At 44.3% G+C, this 24,660-nt stretch overlaps 1 protein-coding gene across 1 annotated transcript in view; it reads right to left on the bottom strand.

Moving 5' to 3' along the window:
* LOC309548144 (uncharacterized protein) overlaps positions 1-8,737 on the bottom strand; it is a gene marked incomplete at its 5' end in the record, with an annotated part of 250,508 nt that extends 241,771 nt beyond the window's left edge. Inside the window, one exon of the mRNA XM_082248108.1 lies at positions 8,684-8,737. Within this exon, the coding sequence (XP_082104234.1) occupies positions 8,684-8,737 (54 nt within the window). The remainder of the gene's footprint in view (positions 1-8,683) is intronic.
* Positions 8,738-24,660: the final 15,923 nt, after the last annotated feature.

Genomic DNA, 24,660 nt, shown 5'->3' with positions numbered 1-24,660 from the left:
AGCAATACAAATTGACATGTGTTCTAATCCATCTCCACTCCATCCAAAACTATTTAAAAAAACAGTTTGCCTTTAGTTACACTTTAAATATACTGTATATAGGTGGCAGTAAATAGCTGTGTTTGACAACCCCCTCCTCATACCAGCATGTTTCAGTTTTGTAGCAAAACAGACCTGAGAACCTCCTTTGAGACATCCAGAAGCAGTCCAACCAAAGGGTGGGCAACTCGGCAAACACCTGCTAACAGGCCCAAGAAAACAGCAGAAAACTAGGGACTGCCTGAAGCTCAGAGCCACCTGAAGCACCTTATGCCCGAACCTGGCTTCAGATAAGGCCACAAAAGCCACCTTGGAGAACTTGACTGTGTGAAACAAGGACCAGGTGGCAGCCTTCCAAATCTTGAGAAACAATTTATTGATGGTGAAAACTTTACTGGACTGAATGGACTGTCTGAGCCACCTAGAGATGGTGGAACAAGAAGCCAGAGCACGGTTTCAGGGTCCATCCAGGATTGTAAGAAGGGAATCAGCATTCCCGAGAGAAGCAGTGATTGAAAGATAGTCTGCTAAATCTAAAACTACATCCAGACAATGGAGGGAATCTTTTTTTGTGAACTGGAGTCAGACAGGACAGAAGACCAGTGTGTCACTGTAGGTGAACAGAAGGAGCAGATCAAAGACCAAAGCTCATTATGGTCATTTTCAAGCAAGAACAACAGTGGGACGTAACCCTTTTCTCAGTAAAGAAACATTACAGAAACAATGTAACTGAAATGCTTTGATACATTTTGGCTGCCGGATCCACATACACCAGGAGAAGATGGCAGTATAATGCAGCAATCCTTATGCACCTGATCAACCAGATATGTAATAACACAACATGAAGTATGATCTTGTCTGTATTATCTCCAGATAAGTACACAAATTGTCTGAAGCTATCTGTATATAAATATGATATTCCATCTGAGAATTACATCTGGATTTCTTGTCAATGCATAAAGTTACAAACAACCTACACAAGGACTTGTGCATTCAAATCTGAAAGCACGAAAATTGTAGCAGTATTCATTGACGGAAATAAGCCGTTCACACTTGCCCAAAATACTGACTTGTAACAAACACTCCTATAGAGTTAATGCGAGTTGTTCAATGTGTTTGCATTACTTTTTAACTCACATTAAAGGCAAGTTAAAAACTCTCCCCAAATGCCCTATATGCTTTTGACACGAATTTGGCAGATGTTAAAAACACACCTATGCAGATGCCTGGGTTTTTTCTTGGCTGCTGTAAAGAAGGCCTAAAGCCCCGTACACACGTACCGATCGTCGACCGAACGATCGGCCGTCTTTTGTCCAGGGCTGTCGTGTCTGTTGAAAACTGCAAAAAACTGCACACGAATTTTGTCGGCCAACAACAGCCGACTGCAGAAGTGATGTCATGTGATGGTTAACTTTCCGTGTGTTTTTTCTTTTATGAGCATGCCCAGTCTTGCAAATCTGCTGTCTGTCGGCCGAAATCTGTACTGACTGGCGAACAATCGGCCGTTCTGGTGTTGGCCAACAAAAATTTTAATGCTTGCACGACAGATTCTTTTCGGCCGAAAGTGCGCTGTCGGCTGTCGGAAGCATCATACTAACAAGCCTACAATCGGCCGATCGGTCGTCGGCCGAATCTTTACGCCGACAATCGGTACGTGTGTACGGGGCTTAACTCCCTGAAAACTCTCCGCAAACACATCACAAACTCGCTGCAAGCACATGCTAGTGGGTTTATAGTGCATTACTATAGACTTGAATAGAAGGAGTTGAGATGCTTCATGCAATTCTGCCCACGATTCTGATATTCTGAGATGTGAATGGGGCCTTAAGGAGTGTCTGGTGTCTAGGAGTCTCTGAACTTTCCGGCAATGAGGTGACTGTAGTCATATGAGTGCACTGTCCATAATACTTGTAGACAAAATGAAAAAAAAAAAAAAAAAAAAAACAATCTCAACAAGGCTTTTTTATAAATAGCAATTTTTCTTTTAGCTCTTTTTTTTTTTTTTTTTTTTTTTTGGGGGGGGGGGGGGGTTCCACCATATTTATAAACACCTTGTTCAATGATCCTGTTCACCATTGCAATTTACCACTTCCCTAGTTTTACTATTCACAATCAGCTAATTATTTCACAATAGGGGAAGAACACATTCTAAAAACTAAAATGATGAAAAACTTTATTCAATACTCTCCAAAACACTAAGGCTACGTTCACATCTAGGCGTTGCTATTTTATAGGCATTTTTCAGGCGTTTTCCAGGCCTTTTAACAAGCGTTTTACAGGCGTTTTTATAGGTGTTTTTGTGTAGTCATACGAGTTTAGGTGACCAATGAAAAGCAGCGTGTTTTTTTTTACAACATTCACATTAAAAAAGGGGACCTCCTCCTCAGGATTTTGTGGTGGTGTTTGGTGTCTGTGTGAGGTTGTGTTACGGTGTGCTCTCCTGCTTTTTGTCTTTAAAATGGCCGACAAATACAGATTTCTGTTTTGTGCACCAGTTGCACTTCTGATGCTGGAGGAAGAGGAGGAAGCGAGGGATCGACAATACTGGGTCCATTCTGTGATCGCTAGCGTGGACAGTTCTGCGCAATGTATGATGACCTTCGTGTGCATGAGGAGAAATTCTTACAATACAGACGATTCTTGTAATGAAGGCCCCTTGAACCTCCTTTAGGGAAAGGGAGCCTTGACTGCTGGAAGCATGGCATCACTGTGGGTGTGAGCCTACAAGAGAAGAAGTTAAGTAACTCCCTTGGGATTGGGTACAAAGACCTGAGGTGACTGGGTGGAGCCTGAGCTCTAGGAAAAGGCTACGCTGGGGCACATCCATTTGCTCTGAGGAGATCCTGCTGTTAGAAGAGTTGCCCACCCCCTGCCCGTTGTGATGTTTTGTCACAGCTTTATTGGCGGTTTTGACCTTGCCAGCAATTGATGTTGCTTTATGGGCTATGCCCTCATGTTAAATTCTGGGGTCAGTCTAATGTCTGTCTGGAACTGATGGTAAGGACAGGTCTCTCAGACTATGTAAGTTTATGTTTTATGGGTGCTCACGGTAGAACTGTGACTGGCATTGTTGTTTGATACATTTGGAAAGTTGTTACTTTTGCAAAGTTCAATAAAGCTGTAGCCTTAGGCCTCTTTCACACGGGCTTTCCGTGTGAGAGCTCCGCTGCGGTCCTTTTTTTTTTTTTTTTTCACGGAGCGGATGACATTTCTGTCATCCGCTCCGTAGGTCTGTATATCATCCCATCCGTTTGCGGATGATATGCGGACATAATGTAAATCTATGGGGATTGCGGATGTCAGCGGATGACACCGCTGACATCCGATTTTCCTTCCTTTCCGTTTTTTGAACGGAAGAAAAATAGGGTTCTGTTCCGTTCGAAAAAATGGAACAGAACTGAAAGGAGGAAAATCGGATGTCAGCGGATGGTATTCCGCTGACATCCGCAATGCCATAGACTTACATTATGTCCGCAAAAAAATAGGATGATTTGCGGACATACGGAAAGCCCGTGTGAAAGAGCCCTTACCCTATTTCCAACTTAATCAGCTTCTGTGTCTTTTTGGGGGGCAAGGTATTGGTTTATTAGCTGCTCATAAATGAGCCTATGCTTCTTAGCAGTCATGCACATTCTTTGCATCGTACACACATGGATATGTCCTCACTAGTGCAATGAAGCCTTCAGCTTCCAAAAGTAAAGTGCTGTCCTCCATTTTGCAGAACATGTGCTAAAGCAGAGGCGTGACAAGGAGTGGAGAGCTGGGTGGAGAGATGCTGTTGAGCAGATCAGCAGCTACAAAATGTCTGTAAAACGCTCTAAATCACCTTTCCAGCGTTTACATTGAAGTCTATGGGGCCAAAACGCCTGTAATCTGCCCAAAAAGAAGCTCATGTACTTTTTGGAGCATCGGGCATTTTGCTCAGGGCGTCGGAATGCTCAGATGTGAACAGGGGCCATTGAAAACCGCCTACATGTAAACGTAGCCTAATCATGTTTGAAAGCACAGTCCACCTTTTGCAAAAATGAAATACATTTACCCATGTTAGCAAAAAAAAAAAAGTGCATTTATTGATATTTTGCATTAAACCCTGCAGAGCATTACAACTGTGATCAGTGCATCATGACTGCAATCCAAAGACTCCTGCATTGTTTGCCAACCACAGGTTTATACGGTGGTACCAGACCTTCCGTTCCGGGCTGCAGGAAACAAATACTAGACTACAACTGCAGTGATTTCAGCACACTTTTGAGATCTAGGAGTCCATCTGCTGTGGTGGAAGACGGGCCTTGTAGTCTTCCCATTCACAGATCCCTGAGAATAGAATGGTGAATATTCTGCCTGCATAGTTGCTCTGAATTCAAACACTGACAGAAGGTTGAAAGGGAGAAGCACCCTGTGATTCAGATAAGTGGGGATGTTTTAGGAAATGTGACCTTTTTTCAATTTACACCCTAAATCTGGCTATAGACGATACAATTTTCTTTCCGTGGTTGCAGGAAAGAAAATCGTTCAATTCCCTCCTGTCAGGAGAACAGTAATTATTGCTAAAGGCTATAGCCACTGGCAATAATCACATCCTAAAAATCTGACATACTGGTTGTACCCAAGACGTTTGATGGATTGACTTGGGTACAATCAGCCTGCTCTTAAATGGTTTAAATCATCTATGACCAGCTTAAAGAGAAGCTCCAGTCCCCCCCCCCCCCCCCCCGAAAAAATAAAAGTCAGCAGCTAAAAATACTGTATGGGCTGACTTTTAATAAAAGGACACTTACCTGTCCAGAGATCCAGCAATGTCCTCACCAGGGCCGATTCTTTAATCAGCTTTAGGTCCAGGTGCCAGCATCTTAAAGCGATTCTCCACCCAAAAGGGGAAGCTCTGCTTATTTGTTTCCTCCCCCCTCCCCCTCTGCTGCCATATTTTGCACTTTTTTTTTGGGGGGGGGGGCGGGTACCTGTTTTTGACAGGTACCCGTCCCCACTTCCTGGAAATCTCACTGTGGCAAGGTCCCCTGAAGTTTGGCCCCCCTTCTACTTCCACCGCTGCCGGGTCGTTCAGAAAGCGCAGCACGTTTCGAGCATGCGCAGTAGTTAATGGGGCGTGAAGGTTTCCCTTACAAGAAATGGTGGCGGCAGCACCCGAGAGCCGACTGAAAAATTGGCTGGGGTTCCGACATTGTGGAATCCCTGGACAGGCAAGTGTCCTTATATTAAAGGTCAGCTATAATATTTATAGCTGCTGACTTTTAATTTTTGGAGGTGGAGGGGGTGCTGGAGCTTCACTTTAAGTAAGGCTTCACAGCCGGTTTCCACTGCTCATGTGTGAGCCGCGCTGCACTTTGTGAATGGTTCCGCAGTCTTCTTGGACCTGTGATGTGTCCTGGAAGGCTTCTGGGGAAGGAGGGGGCAATCTGACTGGAAGTGGGAGTGGGTACCTGTCAAAACAAGGTACCTTCTCCCCCCCCCTCCCCCAGAAAAATCCAAAATCTAAAGGGGGGGGGGTGCAAAGAAAAGAAACTTCACCTTTTTAGTGAAGTTCCGCTTTAAAGGCTCATTTACACTTGCAACTGTATTTGGCACCCCTCTCCAAAGTGATCTGCAGAGGATTCCTTTTCAGAGGCATTTGACAAGTGGCTCAGAGGTATGTCAGCTCCTCACAGCCTGTGTTAACCCTTCACAGACCACATTGACATGCCGAAACTGCCTTCTTTACAGGTGGTTGTAGTGCAGTCCCAACTTTGGATATAGTACTGCCTACCATATACAACCAGCAGTATCATTTTTTCTCAGGTCACACTGTGGCAGAGTGAACTAACCTAGGTGTGAACTAACCTGCCATGTTACCTTCAGTTGGGTGCTTACTCGGGGTACAGTGCAGTGACTCAACTGCCTATAATTACCATCCCCCACCGTGTAAACAAGGCCTAAATATATGGTGCAGCATAAAACATAGCCAGAAATAATAAGCTTAACCAAAATTCTTTTACTTCTGGCTACCTGCATGGTAAAACGCAGCATTTTACCGTGCAGAAAGTGCTGATTCTGGTCAGAAACTCGTATCATCTCTGGTCGGCTTTAGGGTATAACTTGAAACATGGTCACATTCTCTAAAACATGCCCACTTACCTGAATTGCATGGTGCTTTCAGGGCTCATTTCGATATGTGGCAAAGACTGCTGCTCCTCAGAAAAGTAAACTGTGCCCGGATCGCTTTTCTGAGGAGCTTTACAGGCGGCATGGAAGGTGGCAAGGAGGCGATATGTTGCTACCTCAACATATAATGTAACCCTTTAAATGTTGCGCTACTATGCCACAATTGGTGGCTCCACAGACCTTCATTACACCCCATTGAGGCTGGGTTCACACTTATTTGACTTGGATGCAGGTTTCCATGCATCAAATTCATGACAGGAGACTATGATTGGCTCTCAATGGAGACGGTTCACACATCTTAGTGGCGGCTGCCGAGCAAATTGCACAGGGGTCCTGTGTGTCTTTGGCTCTGTTTCAGGTCCGAATTCAGGTAAAAATTCAGGCCTGATTCATTCCTGAAACAGAAAACAGGGGCGCACCGAACCCCTGCTGTCAGCTGCATCAGTTTCAAGTGTGGACCGAGCCTTACACTTGTGCGACTTCAAAGATGCAAGGCAAGTCGTACCTCATGTTTTCCAATGACAACCATATATATATATATATATATATATATATATATATATATATATATATGCGACTAAAAGTTGCAGCGATTTCAAAGTAGTTCATGCACTACTTTAGTCTGACTTTCATGCAACCTGAGGGTCACAGACTTTAATGTTAGCCCTCAAAAGTTGCCTGAAAGTCGTACCTGAATGTTATACAATGCAACGGTGGGTCTGACTTTGCAGAAGGACAATAAGTCACATCCAATTTGCTCCCATCCCATGTTCCGTCAAAGTTGCTGTACAAGTGTGAATTGAGTCTTAATTCATCATGCTGTTTCATTTTTGCTGCGGCCGTAAAGTGCGGCAACGTATTCGCAGCATTTGTACAGCTTAATCGCATGCTGTGTTTAACCACTTGCCGACCAAGAGCAGTACATATACTGCGGCAGGTCGGCTCTATTGCGCAAAACGACTAACCCGTATGTTGCTTCGTGCAATAGCCAGTGGGGGTGATGCAATGGCCAGAGAGAGAGCCAATCAGCGGGTCTGGCGGATGCGATGTCTACCAGCCTTGTTCACATCGGCAGACCGCCGTTTTGTCTCCATGGGGAACAATCGCGGGTGGCCAATGGACATCGCAAACCCGCCGGACCCGCTGATTAGCTCTCCCTCTGGCTATTGCATCTCCCCCACTAGCTATTGCACAAAGCAAAGTAAAGGTACGTTGTTTTGCGCAATAGAGCCGACCTGCCGCAGTATATGTACTGCTGGCGGTCGGCAAGTGGTTAAACACAGCATGTGATTAAGCTGTACAAATGTTCTGCACCGGGATCCTGTGTTCCTGCTATTTAGGAACACAGGTCTCTAAGTATATCTAGTGAGTCCATCCCCCACACAGTTAGCAAGCACCCCCTAGGGACACAACCCTTTGATCACCGCCGGTGTAACCCCTTCCCTACCAGTGTCATTAGTACATATTTTTAGCACTGAATACTGTAGTAATTTCACTGGTCCCCCCAAAAGTGTCAGTTAGGTGTCCGATCTGTCTGCTGCAATTTCGCAGTCCCGCTCAAAATTGCTGATCGCCGCCATTACTAGTACAAAAATAAATAAATAAATAAAAATGCCATAAATCTATCCCCTAGCTTGTAGACGCGATAACTTTTGCGCAAACCAATCAATACACACTTATTGGGATTTTTCTAACCAAAAATATATAGCACAATACATATTGGCCTAAAATGATAAAAAAGAAAATAGATTTTTTCATTTTTTTAATTATTGGCTGTGTTTTATAGCAGAAAGTAAAAAATATTTTTTTTTTTTTTTTTTCTTTTCAGAATTGTCACTTTTTTTTTTTTGTTTATAGCGCAAAAAATAAGAACCGCAGGGGTGATGAAATACCACCAAAAGATAGCTCTATGTGTGGAAACAAAAAGGACATCAATTTTATTTGGGTACAGCGTCGCACGATGGCGCAATCGTCAGTTAAAGTAATGCAAAAATGGCCTTGTCATTAAGGGGGTAAAACCTTGTGGTCCAGAAGGGGTGAAGGGTGAACAGGGCACATAAAAAACAATTGTTTTCTGTGTGACTTTCAGAAATTGGCGTTTTTTAAAAAAAAAAGAAAAATGCTGTTTTCCAGTCAAATCAGACCTACCTGCTATGGGGGGCAAACCGGAGTTTCAACTTTCCAGGGGCCCAGAGTCGGTTTAGCTAGTGGTAGAGACGTACTCTATAACTGCAGCCCCAGCCAAGCTTGTCTCCATGGTAACCGAAGCCTCATGCCAGTCACTACACACACGGCCATGGGAAGTGCTGTGTGCACTATGAATGGCAATACCTCACATCACAGCACATTTCTAATGAGACTTCATACACCTTCCCGAACTTACCTCACAAATCATGTCCAGCGGGGGATGCAAATAAGAAAAAAGCGTGCAATAAAAGCAGAAAAGGTTTTCAGATGAAATGAATGGAGAGTTAAGTGAAATGAATACCTTGGTCTGCAGCTGTGAAATTTTCCTGTGCTCGGTGTGGTTTTTAGCAGCCATGGTGTGGTGAGGTGTGAGGTGCTATGTATCATACACAGCTCTCTGCCTGCCTGTATGTAATGTATTGGGAAGCAGAGAGTTGTGTCCCTGTCCCTGCTCTCCTCAGCACTGTCCCGCCTCCCTCCCGAGCACACACACCGGCCGGCTCCCCCAACTCCCGCACTTTTCCTTCCCTTCCCTCCTCACTGCTACTCTATTGTTACTATACAGCAAATATATACTGTATATGTGTGTGTCCCTACAAATCCCTCCCTCCCATAACAATTCCTAGGGACACCTGCCACTGCTGCCTAGCACCCTGTGTGCCAGTCTATGCTTTACACCTGTGGTTTTAGTTAGCAAGGTAGTGCAAAGAGTGAGAATGGTGAAGAAATTGCAGCCATTCCCAGCTACCTCAGAATTCGTCCCCCACCTCCATAACCAGGATTGCAAAAACTTTATTTATATATTTTTTTGTTTACAAACTATTTTTATTCAAGGAAAAAATGGTGGCACAAGAAAATACAAATTATCAAACAAAACCACATGGAAAAAATGGGAATATATATAATTTCCGTACAACTGATTGGAAAAAACATGAACTTAACTACTTGCCGCCTGCCTACCGTCAAATGACGGCAGAGCGGCCCTCTGGGCCGGGGGGGGGGGGGCAGCAGACGGACCACACCATACCCCCCCCCCCCCTGGACCACTACCAGCTCGCATACCATATCAAACCCCCCCCCCCCCCCCTCGCCGTCTCACTCACCCTGGACTGACGTGGAGGGCAGGCAGCGGCGGCTTCCCCTGCGTCTCCTTTCTCCTTGGCCAATAGAATGGCCTCTCCTTTCGGCCAATTGGGAAACAGGTCTCAGGACCTGCTTCCTGATTGGATGGGAGGAGAATCAGTGTGATAATAGTGAATATTCATTCGCTATAGTCATACAACTGGCTGGGCTCGGGGGGCAGTGCTCTGCCCCCCCGAGCCCACCCTTTTTTGAATCCTATTAGAGCCTCTGGCTCCAATCACGTGCTTATCACGTGCTTAAAAAAAAAAAAAAAACCCCATTGGAATCCGTGCATCCGGCGGGCGCCCTGCATGTAGATTAGGGGGCCGGACGCATGGATAGGGGGGGGCGACGCCCCTGCGCCCCCAATGGATGGGCCACCACTAGTATGACGGCGCCCGGGAACGGGCGCTCTTGGAGCGTGCAGCAATCGCGGGCGCCGTGTTCCTAGGGCACGGCGCAACCCCGATCTTGGTAAAGAGCCAATGATGTGTTTTTTTACCCATGTATTCGGCTGTGTCCAATCACAGCCTGTCACATGTAAATGAGGAAGTGCCATTTATTGGCGCTCCTCGCCTCACATTGTCAGGGTGTGTGGGGAGGAGAGCCGATCACCGGCTACTCCTCAAAGGGGAGTATAGGACAGGTAATCAGGGCACTGATCATCAGTGCTCTGATTATAGTAAGGCCCCTTTCACACTAGCGGAACGTTCAGAGCCGCCTGTCCGTTTTTCAGGCAGATCTGAACGGACGCCCCATGCATCTCTATGGGGCTTCGGATGTCAGCGGAGACATGTCCACTGACATCCGATCCGATCCATTCTGTCAAATCTGGACGGATAGAAACCCTATTTTCCATCCAGCGGATCGGATGAGAATGGTCAGGCGGTCCGTTCTCATCCGATTCCCCCATAGAGTAAAGTGGGGATCTGACAGCTGTCTCCGCACACAGAGCGGAGACACTGCTGCCATCCACCCGCTGAGAAAAACCGAGTCCGCCGACGGACTCCCATGTGTGAAAGGGGCCTAAAGTAAAAACAGTGCACATCAGTGACACCAGTCAATGCCCATCAGTGACACTAATTTCTGCACTGCAAATGCAGGGAACGCGCCACAAACATGCTTCCAACGCGCCCCTCCTGCACCGCACTGCACCCCTTTAGGGCCCTTTCATACTGAACGCAGTTGGCTGCAGATGGATGCATTTTGAACTGCACTCTAACTGGATAGACAGCCCAAAATCAAGACAATACTATGGGCATAGCTCACATCATTGCAGTGCAGTTCAGCGCAGTTAAAAAAGTAGCGCATGCTGTATTTTTCTACACCGCAAATGCAGGGAACGCTATACAAACATGCTTCAAACGCACTGCACTAGTGCCCCTTTAAGCCAAGAAAGCTAGGCCCAAAAACGTATCGAAAAATGCACTGCAAACACAGCACAAAATGCACCCAAGCACGCGTCAAGTGCACATCAAGCGCGCTTCAAACACATTTTAAATGCGTGTAAAAATGCAGTCCAAAATGCGCAATTATGTGCAGTTTCTGGTATAAATGGACCCTTAGGCCAAGGAAGCCAAGCCCAAAAATGAATATAAAAATGCTTTTCAAATGAAGTGCTAAACGCAGCACAAAACACATTCAAGCATGTGTCAAGCACGCTTCAAACGTGCTTAAAATGCATGTAAACAGGCAGTCAAAAATGCGCAGTTATGTGCAGTTTCTGGTGTGAACAGGCCCCTAGGGCCCTTTCACACTGAATGCAGTTGGATGTAGTTGGCTGCAATTGGATGCGCTAAAATTGCGCTACAAATGCGCTTCAAATGCACTGCACCGCACCCCTTTAGTGCCGGTTCACACTAATGCGATCACAGACATCGCATGTAATTCGGAGCGCACTGCTCCTAAAATCACATGCGATGTCTGTGCGGTGCTAATTCAGCCATACAGTTTGTATGGCTGAATTCGCAACACAATTGCAGTGAAGTCGCACAAGGACCCTTTTTTTGGTCCGCAGCAGAATCGGATGGCATGGTGGTTCACACGAGTGCAATCCGATTTCTGTGTGAACTCTCAGATCGCACTGCGATATGCGATCTGATCTGGGGGTGTCATTAACTTTGAATTGACACCCCCAGCGTATTGCATATGGCAGTGTGAACTGCCTGCTCTGCGGATGCGATGCGGGAACACGCAGTGTATTTGCAGTGTTCCCGCATGGCAATAGTGTGAACCGGCACTTAAGCCAAGAAAACCAAGATCGAAAACTTGTAAAAAATGCACTGCAAACGCAGTGCAAAATGCATTCAAGCGCACGTCAAGCATGCGTCAATGGCACGTCAAGCACCAGAGGTGGGGGACTCGAGTTACAAGACTTGACTCGAGTCAGACTCGAGTCACCTTTTTGAGGACTTGCGACTTGCTTGACAGAATTAATTAAATGACTCGACTTGACTTTGACTTGCGACCTATGACTTGCGACTTGACTTTGACTTGCGACCTATGACTTGCACTGACTTGACCCCCCCTGCTTTGGTGTGCCTCGACTATCTCTCCGCTGCACTGGTTGCTAGGGAAGGCCAGCCCGATTGGCACCTAGCAACCAGTGACGTTCAGGACCCATCATGCACAGCGGAGGAGGATCCTCCTCTTCGGCTCGTCCTCCTCTCCTCCGTGCCAAGAAGACTGGCTCCACCCACCTCCTCCCTCATGTGCTGTGTGGCCGGCCGTTGAAGAAGGTAACTAGAGCCGAACGTACTGTTCTGTAACCTGATGTGCAGTTTTAAGGCTTGATTTGTGTATTTTCAATGTGTTGTCCTTTAAGCCCTATAAAACTACCCTCTTCCCACTGAATGGTGTTTTTTTTTTAATTATTTGTGTTGATACATTTCCGAGGATTTCCCCCATGGCAGTGCCCAGATGATCCTCGTGCCCTTTTTTTTTTTTTTCAATGTATCGTCAAGCAGCCTGGAAAAAGACAACAAAAATAGCTAGCTTCACTTTCCATGGACTCCATTAGGGTTCATCACTCACTTTGGGGTTTGGGGACTTCATGCTGGGTTGGCTGAACCTCCTAAAAACTGAACCCCTCCCATATGGCTCATCCCTATTAGAAAGCAAATAAGGGATTGAGGTGTCCTTTTATGAAACGGAGATGAGCAGTGATCCTGCTGATCACAGCTCATTTCCGATCATTCTCAGTTTATGAAACAGAAATGATCGGGGGAGAACATGTTCTCCGCTGATCATCTCTTCACACGGGAATCTGTCATTGACAGACACAGAAACAGCCAGGCTATGAAGCTGCGATCCCCGCACTTCACTGGCGATCTGTGCCAGAATTCACATTCCCGGGTTCACCAGCCTGGAGCTTGTGAAGCGGGGAGTGAAGACAGAATCGGGGAGAACTGAGGGGGAAAAAGGAAGATTATGGACTTCCTTCTTCCTTGTTCAGACCCCCCAACACAGTAATCATGTCCCCCTGCCATATTTATGTATATATATATACATGTATATATATATATACACACATACATGTAGATATATATTTAATGTGTATATATATATATATATATATATATATACAATGTATGTGTGTATGTATTCAGTGTATATATATACATATTTATGTAAGGGGACTATTATTTATAACCTCGTGTACTCAGCAGTGATAATTTATCACTGCTTGTTAATGCGCGCAAGGGATTTTCATACTACTGTAATCTCGCTTTGTCTCACGAGATTACAGACGCTCCACTGACTTCTACACAGATCTCCGAGAAAACCGTTCTCCTCTGATCACCCTGGGCGAACTGAAGTTCTCCGATTCATAAAATGGGTGCCAGATGTGATCATTTTCCCCGGAGAACTGTAGAGAAGCCAACGGAGAAAAAAATTCACCCATTCCTAAAAGGACACCTTAATGTTTACGCTTGCAAACAATTCATTATTTGTATATTGGCAACAGCAGTATTAAATATGATTACGGTAATCAGCAAATTTTTGGGACAAGAAACAGATTATGGATTAAATTATGAAGGTACCATTACGTTTACATGTTCGGGGAATAGAAAGGTTTACTTTAGGCTGAGGGAAATTAACATTACCTGTGCTATTCTGTGCTAGCTATGTACATAGAGAACCCTGCATAAAAAAACTTGTTAGACATAGAAGGCTATTATTAAAATAAACACAATATAAAAATACAGCTGATAAAAAAAAAAATATTCAGATTTTAACAGTTTTCTTTTCCACAATGAAATGCATGCAGAATGCCCTCACTCACTGGGGCTATGCCAATTGATCACTGGTTACATCTCAGGTTTAACTAGTCTAATCACTCAGACTGCTGCTATTCATGTGCAAACTTCTTCTTTCTTATGGACACTACAGCTGCAGCATGTCTCTAATATCTGATCAGTGATCACTCAGCAAAGCACTTGTACAAAATTGAACTTTGCCTGCAGTTTGTCGTTAGAAGTATTCTTCTCTTAGAAAAACACAGTCCATGGGTAACATCAAGTAGTGAACACATGAACCGTGTGTGTGCAATAGTACCTGATGCTTGTGAAAGAATTTATGAAAATTGATTGGTTGTGATATGTTTGTACAGAGATTTGTGCAACTGCATTGCATTAAAATACCAAAGTCTTGGTTAATGGATTGGGGGGGGGGTTACCAGCATACTGCCCAAACCTCACAGTGTATACAGCATTAGCCCAATGCTGTATACACTGTGAGGTTTGGGCAGTATGCTAGTAACCCCCCCCCCCCCCAATTCATTAACCAAGACTTTGGTATTTTAATGCAATGCAGTTGCACAAATCTGTACAAACATATCACATGGGTAGTGTCCTGGCAAGGATACAAACCAAGGACCCCAGTATCACAGAGCAGAAGTACTAACCACTAAGGCACATAAGATATGCAAAACTAAGAGAAAATATTGGCCATGGTATTGCAGTGCCACCACTATAGCACCATTAGAATTTTTACCCTCATCCATGCCAAATGTAATGCCTAATGTGCCATCCTCTGTGTGTGCCATCCTCTGTGTGCCATCCTTTGTGTGTCATGTACATCCTCTGTGTGTGCCATCCTCTGTGTGCCATCCTCTGTGTGCCATGTACATCCTCTGTGTGCCATCCTATACTTGCCATGTACATCCTCTGTGTGCCATCCTATACTTGCCATGTACATCCTCTGTCTATGCCATCACATACCTGCCATGTACATTATCTGTGTCATCCCATACCTGCCATGTACATCCTCTGTGTCATCCCATACCTGCCATGTACATCCTCTGTGTGCTATCCTATATCTGTCCTGTACATCCTCTGTGTGCCATCCTATACCTGTCATGTACATCCTCTTGTGTGCCATCCTATACCTCCCATGTACATTCTGTGCCATGTGCCCTCCTGTACATGTCCTGTAAGTCATCTCACTGTGCCATCCTATATCTAATATGTACATCCTCTATACCTGTCATGTGCATCCTCTCGGTGCCATCCTATACCTGTCATGTACATCCGGTATCTCTGCCATCCAATACCTGCCATGTACATCCTCTGTGTGCTTCTCTCTCTCTCTCTCTCTCTCGTTGTACCAATAAATATCGCCTTATCGATAATTTGCATTTTTTTTCTCGTGGGTAATTGTGATCCCTCCAGCACCTTCTCCAGCCAGACGGCCATTACCCAGCCGCACGCACCCCACCGAGAATCATTCTCTGTGACTGTGAAAGAGTCTTTCTTATTTGAATGAAGGAAAGTGAGTACAATTAATTTAATTTTATACATGCCCTAAATAATCACACATTACTATCTTCTGTGTGCCATGTACATCCTCTTTGTGCCATCCTCTGTGTGCCATGTACATCATCTGTGTGCCATCCTCTGTGTGCCATCCTATACTTGCCATTTAACATCCTCTTGTGTGCCATCCTATACTTGCCATTTAACATCCTCTTGTGTGCCATCCTATACCTCCCATGTACATTCTGTGCCATGTGCCCTCCTATACATGTCCTGTAAGTCATCTCACTCAAATTGGGGTAGATCAGTATTTTGACTTGATTTGTGACTTGACCAAAATAAATGACTTGACTTGACTTGCTTGACTTCTAGCAGTGACTCGACTTGACTTGCTTGCTTTTCGCCACAGTAACTTGGGACTTGCTTGTGACTTGAAGGTTACGACTTGAGACTTGCTTGTGACTTGCACATGTGTGACTTAAGGCCCGTACACACGTACCGATCGTCGGCATACAAACGTCGGTGGACGAAGGATCTGCCGATTGTACGCGTGTTAAGGCCCGTACACACGTACCGATCGTCGGCATACAAACGTCGGTGGACGAAGGATCTGCCGATTGTACGCGTGTTAGTATGGTGCCTCCGACAGCTGTCTGCACACAATCCGCGGACAAAAGTCTTTCTTGCAAACATGAAAATTTTTGTATGCCGACACCAGAACGGACGATTGTTCGCCTGTCAGTACAGAATTCGGCCGACAGACCGCAGATTTGCAAGACTGGGCATGCTCAGAAAATTAAAAACACAGGGAAAGTTAACCATTACATGACATCACTTCTGCAGTCAGCTGAAGTCTGCAGACAAAATTCTTGTGCTGTCCTTGTGCTGTCTTTGCACTTTTCAACAGACACCGACATCCCGGGGAGAAAAGACGAACATTTGTATGCCGACCATCGGTACGTGTGTACGGGGCTTTACTCCCATGTCTGTCAAGCACACTTCAAATGTATGTAAACATGCAGTCAAAAATGCTCAGTTATTTGAAGCCCAGAAATGGAATTGAAGTTGGACTCGAACTTTCAGGAATCAAACCTTTTTTTTTTTTTATTCGCTGGCGAAGTGATTTAGCCCGGCTCATGCCCATTAGCCAAGTGACTAGATAAGCGTGTACAACACATATATAAAACAACCTGCTCACTATTTTTCTAAGCACAATTAACACGCATTTCCAGGTGTCGTGCATAGGGCAGCCCATTCACTTCAAAGGGCTGCCACATGCTTGTTTGTCATCCAGAAGACGCGCTTCTACTCCCTTTTGGGTGACGAGCTTTGCACAATTTTTGATGACGCCGTTTGCCATGCTTTCTGTGCGATTCAATTGGTCAACAATCACAGCAAATTCGCACCGTTTGGGGTGCCATTAAGATTGAATCTTTGTAACAGGCTTTGTACGTTTTACTGGGATTTTACTGCGATTTGGAGTCACAGACAGAATGGTGGCGATTCTGCCAGTGATTCCAAATCACCAAGTGTAAATGGGGCCTAAAAGAGGAACTATGGACAAAATGAACAATTCTAGATATACGGAATATGTCACTAGCATTAACCCCCACAACCTAGCTGTATTACCCGTTGATCCGACCAGTGTGTCTTGTTTCTCAACTTCCTCCAATGCACCAAACTGTGCGACAAATTGTAAGTTAGAGGGTTGGGAAAAACCATTTATTAATAGGGGTGCTTACAATGGTCAGCTTTCATCATTTATTTATGTAAAGCCTTTATCCCAAAATCAAAAAAACAAAACTGTTGCACTAGCAACTATTGAACCAATAGATATGTGAATATCTGGCTAGTAACAAACCTCCTGTATTAGAGTGTCCCCACTCTGGATGAAGGTGCACAGGGGGCACTTTTGGACAGCAGCATTGTCAGTCTGGGGGGAGTGGAGTGTTAGATGTACTAGCAGATTTCAATACACTAACAAATGAAGCCGAACATCAGCTAATACTTTATAATCAGTTACAGCAAACAGTTTTTTTCCTTTTGGGATAAAGGTTTTACAAACATAAATAAAAGCTGATCATTGTAAGCACCCCTGCTAGTGTTAATTGGTTTGCCTCAACTCTGTAACTCAGCAGCGCTGTACCCAAAGCAATCAACTCTGAATCATTATAGGTAAAAGAATTTAAATAAATCCATTAAATGAATGCAAGTGTCCAATGATACGAAACAACAGTCTTTTCTGATCCCCAGTGCAGTATTTGCTAGCAGAGTGACATGGAGTCCATGATAGTGTATTGAATCCACAGTGGTACTTCAATCAATGAAAAAAGATGGATCCACCACCACACCTCCGGTGCTCCCCTCTAGATTTAACACTCACCAGACAGAACTAGATCAGAAGCCTTTATATCACTGCCTTTCAGACGTCTCCCAAATCCATTGGTCATAAGTTAGCGGTCACTGCAGCATGTGATCCGATACACCAATAGGAAAGACAAGAGTGGGGCACGGATAGTGTGATATCGTTTTAAATTTTATTAATCAATACCAATACTTCCCCCCCCCCCCGTTTAAAACTGCTTACATTCTCATTCATATATAATCAGCGTATAAGCATATGGAGTACCGCCAGTGTGCTGCCCAATGCCGCCGTTCCGTCCGCTCTCCGCAGATACCCAGCCTCTGCTATGGAGGACACGGCTTCACGGTGAAGACATCCGGCGTCTGGCGTCTCCTAGGTTGTGGCGTGCTGGCGTACTGACGCGTTTCGTCGTAAAGACTTCAACCGAGGACGTCAGCACGCTCCAATGCCGTTCAATTTATCCGCCCATAAGTCCAGCCTCCTAGACTCAATAGGCTATTCACATGTCGGGGCGGCACCTCACGGCAACCTCACGGCAACCCACGGCAAATAAAATTTAAAACGATATCACACTATCCGTGCCCCACTCTTGTCTTTCCTATTGGTGGATCAGATCACATGCTATTGGGAGGCTGTGCAGTGGAAACAGGAAGTTACAGTCTGCAGTGACCGCTAACTTATGACCAATGGATTTGGGAGACGTCTGAAAGGCAGCGATGCAAAGGCTTCTGATCTAGTTCTGTCTGGTGAGTGTTAAGTCTAGAGGGGAGCACTGGAGGTATGGTGGTGGATCCATCTTTTTTCATTGATTGAAGTACCACTGTGGATTTAATATAATATCATGGACTCCATGTCACTCTGCTAGCAAATACTGCACTGGGGATCAGAAAAGACTGTTGTTTCGTATCATTGGACACTTGCATTCATTTAATGGATTTATTCAATTCTTTTACCTATAATGATTCAGAGTGGATTGCTTTGGGTACAGCGCTGCTGAGTGTAAAGCCCCGTACACACGTACCGATGGTCGGCTTACAAATGTTCCTCTTTTCTCCCCGGGATGTCGGTGTCTGCTGAAAAGTGCAAAGACAGCACAAGGACAGCACAAGAATTTTGTCCGCCGACTGCAGAAGTGATGTCATGTAATGGTTAACTTTCCCTGTGTTTTCTATTTTCTGAGCATGCCCAGTCTTGCAAATCTGCGGTCTGTCGGCCGAATTGTGTACTGACAGGCGAACAATCGTCCGTTCTGGTGTCGGCATACAAATATTTTCATGTTTGCACGAAAGACTTTTGTCCGCGGATTGTGCGCAGACATCTGTCGGAGGCACCATACTAACACGCGTACAATCGGCAGATCCTTCGTCCACCGACGTTTGTATGCCGACGATCGGTACGTGTGTACGGGCCTTGATTTATCCTGTGTGTTGACACAGTATTAGCTGCACTTTATCTTTATTCTGTTTTCTTTACAGTGGCTGCTATTAGGTATTATTAGTTTATTGTTGCATCATATTTTTGCACATATGTTGATGAGAGGTTATATAATATTTCACAGTGTCCATCAGCGCTTGGCGTGTGTTTGAGAGATTTTATATCATCAACCACAATTTTCCTCAACTCTGTAACTGCTACATTCTCCTGGAGAGCTTGTTCTTTTGAAAAGCACAAGACTTAAGGCTGGATCACCAGACAAAAAGAAAAGAAAAACCCTATAAAAAGAAAACAAATGCAGTCATTACACCTAAAAATTGGTAGGCTGCGTTTGGGTTTAATACCACTAATGGTTTACATACTCTTTAACAGTAAGGCAACGTTCACACCAGTGTGCACAGTAGAGCCCAGCGTTTTACAGTGCAGACTAGTGCACCTCGTTTTTTTTTTTGTGTTTTTTTTTATTTTTTTATTTGAAGTCATTTGGGCCCGTGATTAAATTGAGTTTGACACCCCTGACTTACACCATGCCATCATTAGCAGCACCATAATGAGCACGGAGGCCTGAGATCAAAAAGGTAAAACCAAGGTGACTCCTTGCTCAATATGTGCAGAAGAGAAGAAGCCCTGTGTAAAATCCAGCTGCTCTGATTGGAGGTTAAAGATGAACTTCACCTCTCAGTGCAAATGTTTTTATTACAATTTACTCTTAAGCCCCGTACACACGTACCGATCGTCGGCCGACAGAACGTCCTACAAATGTTCGCGACTGGTGTGTTTGTTGTTTGTCTGTTGAAAAGTGCTTAAAACTTGCCCAGGACATTTGTCTTCCGACAGAAAATGACGTCACTACGTTCCACGCACGTTCGCCGCTACAAAAGAGGAAGTGAGTGTTTGGCCGTGACCCTTCTGGGCATCTCGCGCTGATTTCGGTAGCATTTGTTTGGTTGACGACATTTCGCTATTTTCCGAGACATCGTTCGAGAATTTATTATGGCGACCGTGAATTCGTCCGTTGCTGTCGTTAGTGTTGGAGTTTTGGCTCTGAGACGACGTACGAGCAATAGGAAGAAGAAGCGGACCTCCTGGACGAAAAATTGGTTGCTTAACCGTGATCAATTTTCTCATATGTCCTTGCTGAGGGAGCTCCAGGAAAATAATCCTGATGACTTCAGGAATTATTTGAGGATGACGGATCCCATCTTTTACCGTCTTCTTGCCCTGGTGTCCCCCTATATTCTGAAGCAGGATACTTGTATGCGGCTTGCAATTACTCCTGAGCAAAGGTTAATTGCGACGTTGAGGTATCTTGCAACAGGGAGAAGCCTGCAGGATCTGAAGTTCACCACAGGCATCTCCCCCCAAGCTCTTGGAGTCATCATCCCTGAGACCTGCTCTGCCATCATCAAGGTCTTGCAGAAGGACTATATCAAGGTATGTTTGATTTTTTACATTACATTACATGTATTACTAGTTTCACCTGAATTATGATGTTTTTGGATGTACAGCAATTGACACAGGCCATTATTTGTAAACTACCCTCTGTCCGCATGCACATAGTAGTAAAGATGTAGATTATCTTTAACCATTTGTAAAATTACCCACTAACCACCCCACCATTCTCTCCTATGTGTCCCTAAACGCATTGCCTGTTAACAGTATTTTGAATTTGGGTCATTTTATTGCTTTCCCTCAAACAATTATTCCTTGGCCAATGTTTTAGTACCTAGTTAATGATTTATCTAAAATACATCAGTCCATCCATTCCCACCTATGATTCTGTATGTTTATGTAATGATGTTAAAACCTTCACTGACCACAAGCCCTAATTGATGTATAAATGCCCAGTTTTACTTACCCATCCCCCCACCCACATGCTAAATCTCAAAGTCAGCATATACCAAAGCTCAAGTTCAGAGGTCTTCAAACTATGGGCCACCAGTTGTTCACGAACTTCAATTTCCATCATGCCTAGTCATGTCTGTGAATGTCAGAGAATTACAAGGCCTCATGGGATGTGTAGTTCTGCAACAGCTGGATGGCCGTAGTTTGTAAATCTCAGCTCTAGCTGGTGAGTATAATGGGCCATACACACTAGAAGATTGTCAGAACAATTTATCCTTCCGATTTACCAAAACCAAATAATATGAGGTCCAACAAACACTTTCAAATCCTATGCAATCTGGTAGGCCCTTGCACTACATAGAAAAGGTAAATCTGCACGAAAAAGTCTTCAGAGAATCTTCTAGTGTGTATGGCCCTTTACAATATAAGAACAATAGGAGGTTGAAAATAAATGTATGTAGATGTTACATCCCCATATCCAAACCTTTGCCTTCCTGTTGTATATTTTTTTAGCAAGTTGCATAAGCATTTAACAGACAACTGTGTGTGTAATTAATAATGTGATGTGCTCAAGCACTAATTTTTTTTTTTTTATTTTTTCCCCACAGTTTCCTTCAAACGCAGAGCAATGGCTGGAGATTTCTGATCAATTTCTGGAGAAGTGGAATTTTCCCAATTGTGGGGGTGCTATTGATGGGAAGCACGTCCGCATTGTCCCCCCTCCGAATTCCGGCACATTTTATTATAATTATAAAGGTTTTTTTAGTATAGTCATGCTAGCCATAGTTAATGCAAACTATGAGTTTATTTTTTTGGATATTGGCAAAAATGGCCGCAATTCGGATGGGGGAGTTATTGATCAGACGGAGTTCGCTCGTCGTCTAAAGAACGGCACTCTGAACCTGCCATCCAGGGAGCAAACTGTTGAGGGTATGAGCTTTGTGTTTATCGCAGATGAGGCTTTTGCGCTTGGGGAGCATCTCATGAAGCCCTACCCTCAGAGGAACCTCACCCCAGACCAAAGGATTTACAACTACCGGTTGTCCAGAGCTCGCAGAGTTGTGGAGAATGCCTTCGGGATAATGGCCAACCGGTTCCGGATATTCCTGACGTCCATAAACCTGGCACTGTACAAAGTGGATAATGTGGTCTTGTGTTGCTGCATTTTGCACAACTTCCTACGCAGGAATGCACAAAATTATGTCTTGCAGCAACTGGATACTGACCCTGCTATGCCAGGTACAAGTGGAGAGGCCCAACCTTCTAACCAAGTGGAGTCCATGACGTCAATGGAAGTTGGACGGTCAGCATTGGCATCACACAGGGCCCGTCAGATCCGCCAGGAATATCTGGACTATTTCGTGGGGAGAGGAGCTGTGTCCTGGCAGCAATCACTGTCACACACCCATTAATCTTGTTAAAGATTGGACACACAAGATAAATGTCAGAGATATATTATTTTTCAACACATTAAACAAAAATTGCAATGATTCTGTATTGTGGATTATAATCATTTGGGCACATATGCCAAACACAATTATTTGGGTTAATCATGTGTTATATATGTGTGACTTTGGAAGGGTTAATACATTCATCAGTGTGTTTCTTGACTGTAGTCTCTCACCAGCTGATCCAAAGTGATGATGGCCATGTGTTATTTTTTAGCCAGTGGTGTAAATACAAGGGCCTTCTGCACCCCACAAAATGTACACAAACCCTGTCACATTGAGAACTAGGTCACACCCAAGGTTCATCTAATGTCACCTTACATTGGTGTTCATTGTCCAGAAGTTGCCCATACTATATATTTCATATAATACATTAGGGTATTAACAAAGTACCTACACCTGTTATGTTGTGTTCATTTATGACATCCTTCTCACTGCCCACCAATGTTAGGATATGTCAGTGTTATGTGAAACTTGATCATTGTTCATCTCAAAGTGTTATATATATAGGTAATGGAAAGTGAACTAGAGCAACGAACAAGCAATACACTATAGATTACACTGATCTCCCTACACTGATTGCTACTGGCAATATCAATGCCATATTGAATCCTAGGACTGCTAGTACCTTGAGTGTTGAGTCACACTTATGCGATGCGGGAAGTCTGCGACTTTGCAGCCTTCCAGCATTGCATAAGGGTGACCCGCCACTTACTTTTTCCACAGGATTGTATTCCACAAGTGTTAAGCACTGTGCGATCCAATCCAGATACATCAGAAATAAAGGGTCATGTGCGACTTGTATGCGTGTTCAGTGCGAATGTAGCCATACAAAGTGTATGTCTCAATTCACACTGCACATCTGATGGCATGTAATATCGTAGCGCACTGCTCCTTTATTACATGCGATCAGATGTTCATGCGAAAATCAGCTATACAGTTTGTATGGCTCAATTCGCACTGCACTCGCACAAAAGTCGCACATGATGCATTTATTCAGCCGCATCAGGATAGGATCGCACAATCGTTCAAACTTGTGTGATCCGATCCTGTGTGAAATGTCAGATCGCACTGTGATATGCGTTAAAACTGGGGGTATCTTTAACATTTCATTGACACCTCCAGCAACTCGCATATGGCAGTGACCAAAATGCTTTCATTAACATGTAAATATGGGAATAGGACAGCCATCATACATTTAGTGCTTCTTTACACAGCTTTAGACCTCGACCCCCCAACTAAAGTCTAATAAAGAATTGAACACACATTGTTGAATGTAAAAACGTTTTAGTATCAAACATTCACAGGGTTAGGGTTAGGGTTAGGGTTAGGGTTAGGGTTAGGGTTAGGGTGTTGTAAAGTGCTTTTCCCAAACTTGGGTACACTCTTTAACATCTGAGTGTAATTAAAATGCCCTAAAACATTCTTAAAAAATTGTAACATCAGGAACATCCCAATACAAACATTAAAAACCTAGTAAAATTGTGGCTTAAAATTTGCCAATCATGTCCACAAAATTGCGCATTTTGATTTGTAATGCCGTTGCAGTCTCCTTTATTTGTTCCAGGTCTGCGCAGCATTGGAGAGCCTCACGGGTCAATTTGGCTAATGTGCAACTATGTAAAACATGGTCTGTAAAAATTAAAAAAAAATGAGTCAATGTGAATCACCTACATGAGGTCATAATAATAGAGAAACATTTGGTGTCCAGGTAATCTTAAATTCCTCTCGAGTTAATACCTACCCTGTTCTTATGCTCTTTTGCCCTAGGCTCTTCTTCTTCCTCCTGTCCTCCTCCGATGCTGTTGCTGATGATTCTGCCGGTCTCCTGAGCTTACTATATATTCATTAGGGGTGTGAACGCATGATGACGTCATTGTGAGGGCATGGTTGTAATGTATATATATTAAGATGCAGAGACCAGAGACGGGCAGAATGCACGGCAACAGCATTGGAGGAGGACAGGAGGAAGAAGAAGAGCCTAGGGCAAAAGAGCAGACAACATAAGAGCAGAAGATTGGACAGCAGAAGAGTGGAGAGGAGAAGATCCAAAGAGCAGAGTGGAGAAGACCGGATGAAGATATTTAAGAACATTTCATAAACGTCTCCTGTCGTTATTCACATACACTTCCATTTATGTGGTTAATGTGTAGGGGTACTATGTACCCCATACCCATTCACATAGTGATTGGGGTCTGGGATCTGGGGGCCACCCTTTGTTAAAGGTTGCTTCCAAAGTCCTAGGAACCCCCTGGCCGCATGACCCCCCAAAACCACCAGACAGGGTTGTGGGGATGAGGCTCTTGTC

Source organism: Pelophylax lessonae (assembly GCF_965119305.1).
Source record: "Pelophylax lessonae genome assembly, chromosome: 2".
NCBI classification, from domain to species: domain Eukaryota; kingdom Metazoa; phylum Chordata; class Amphibia; order Anura; family Ranidae; genus Pelophylax; species Pelophylax lessonae.
Note: the sequence above shows the minus strand (reverse complement) of the source record. Positions and strands in the feature narration are given on the sequence as shown.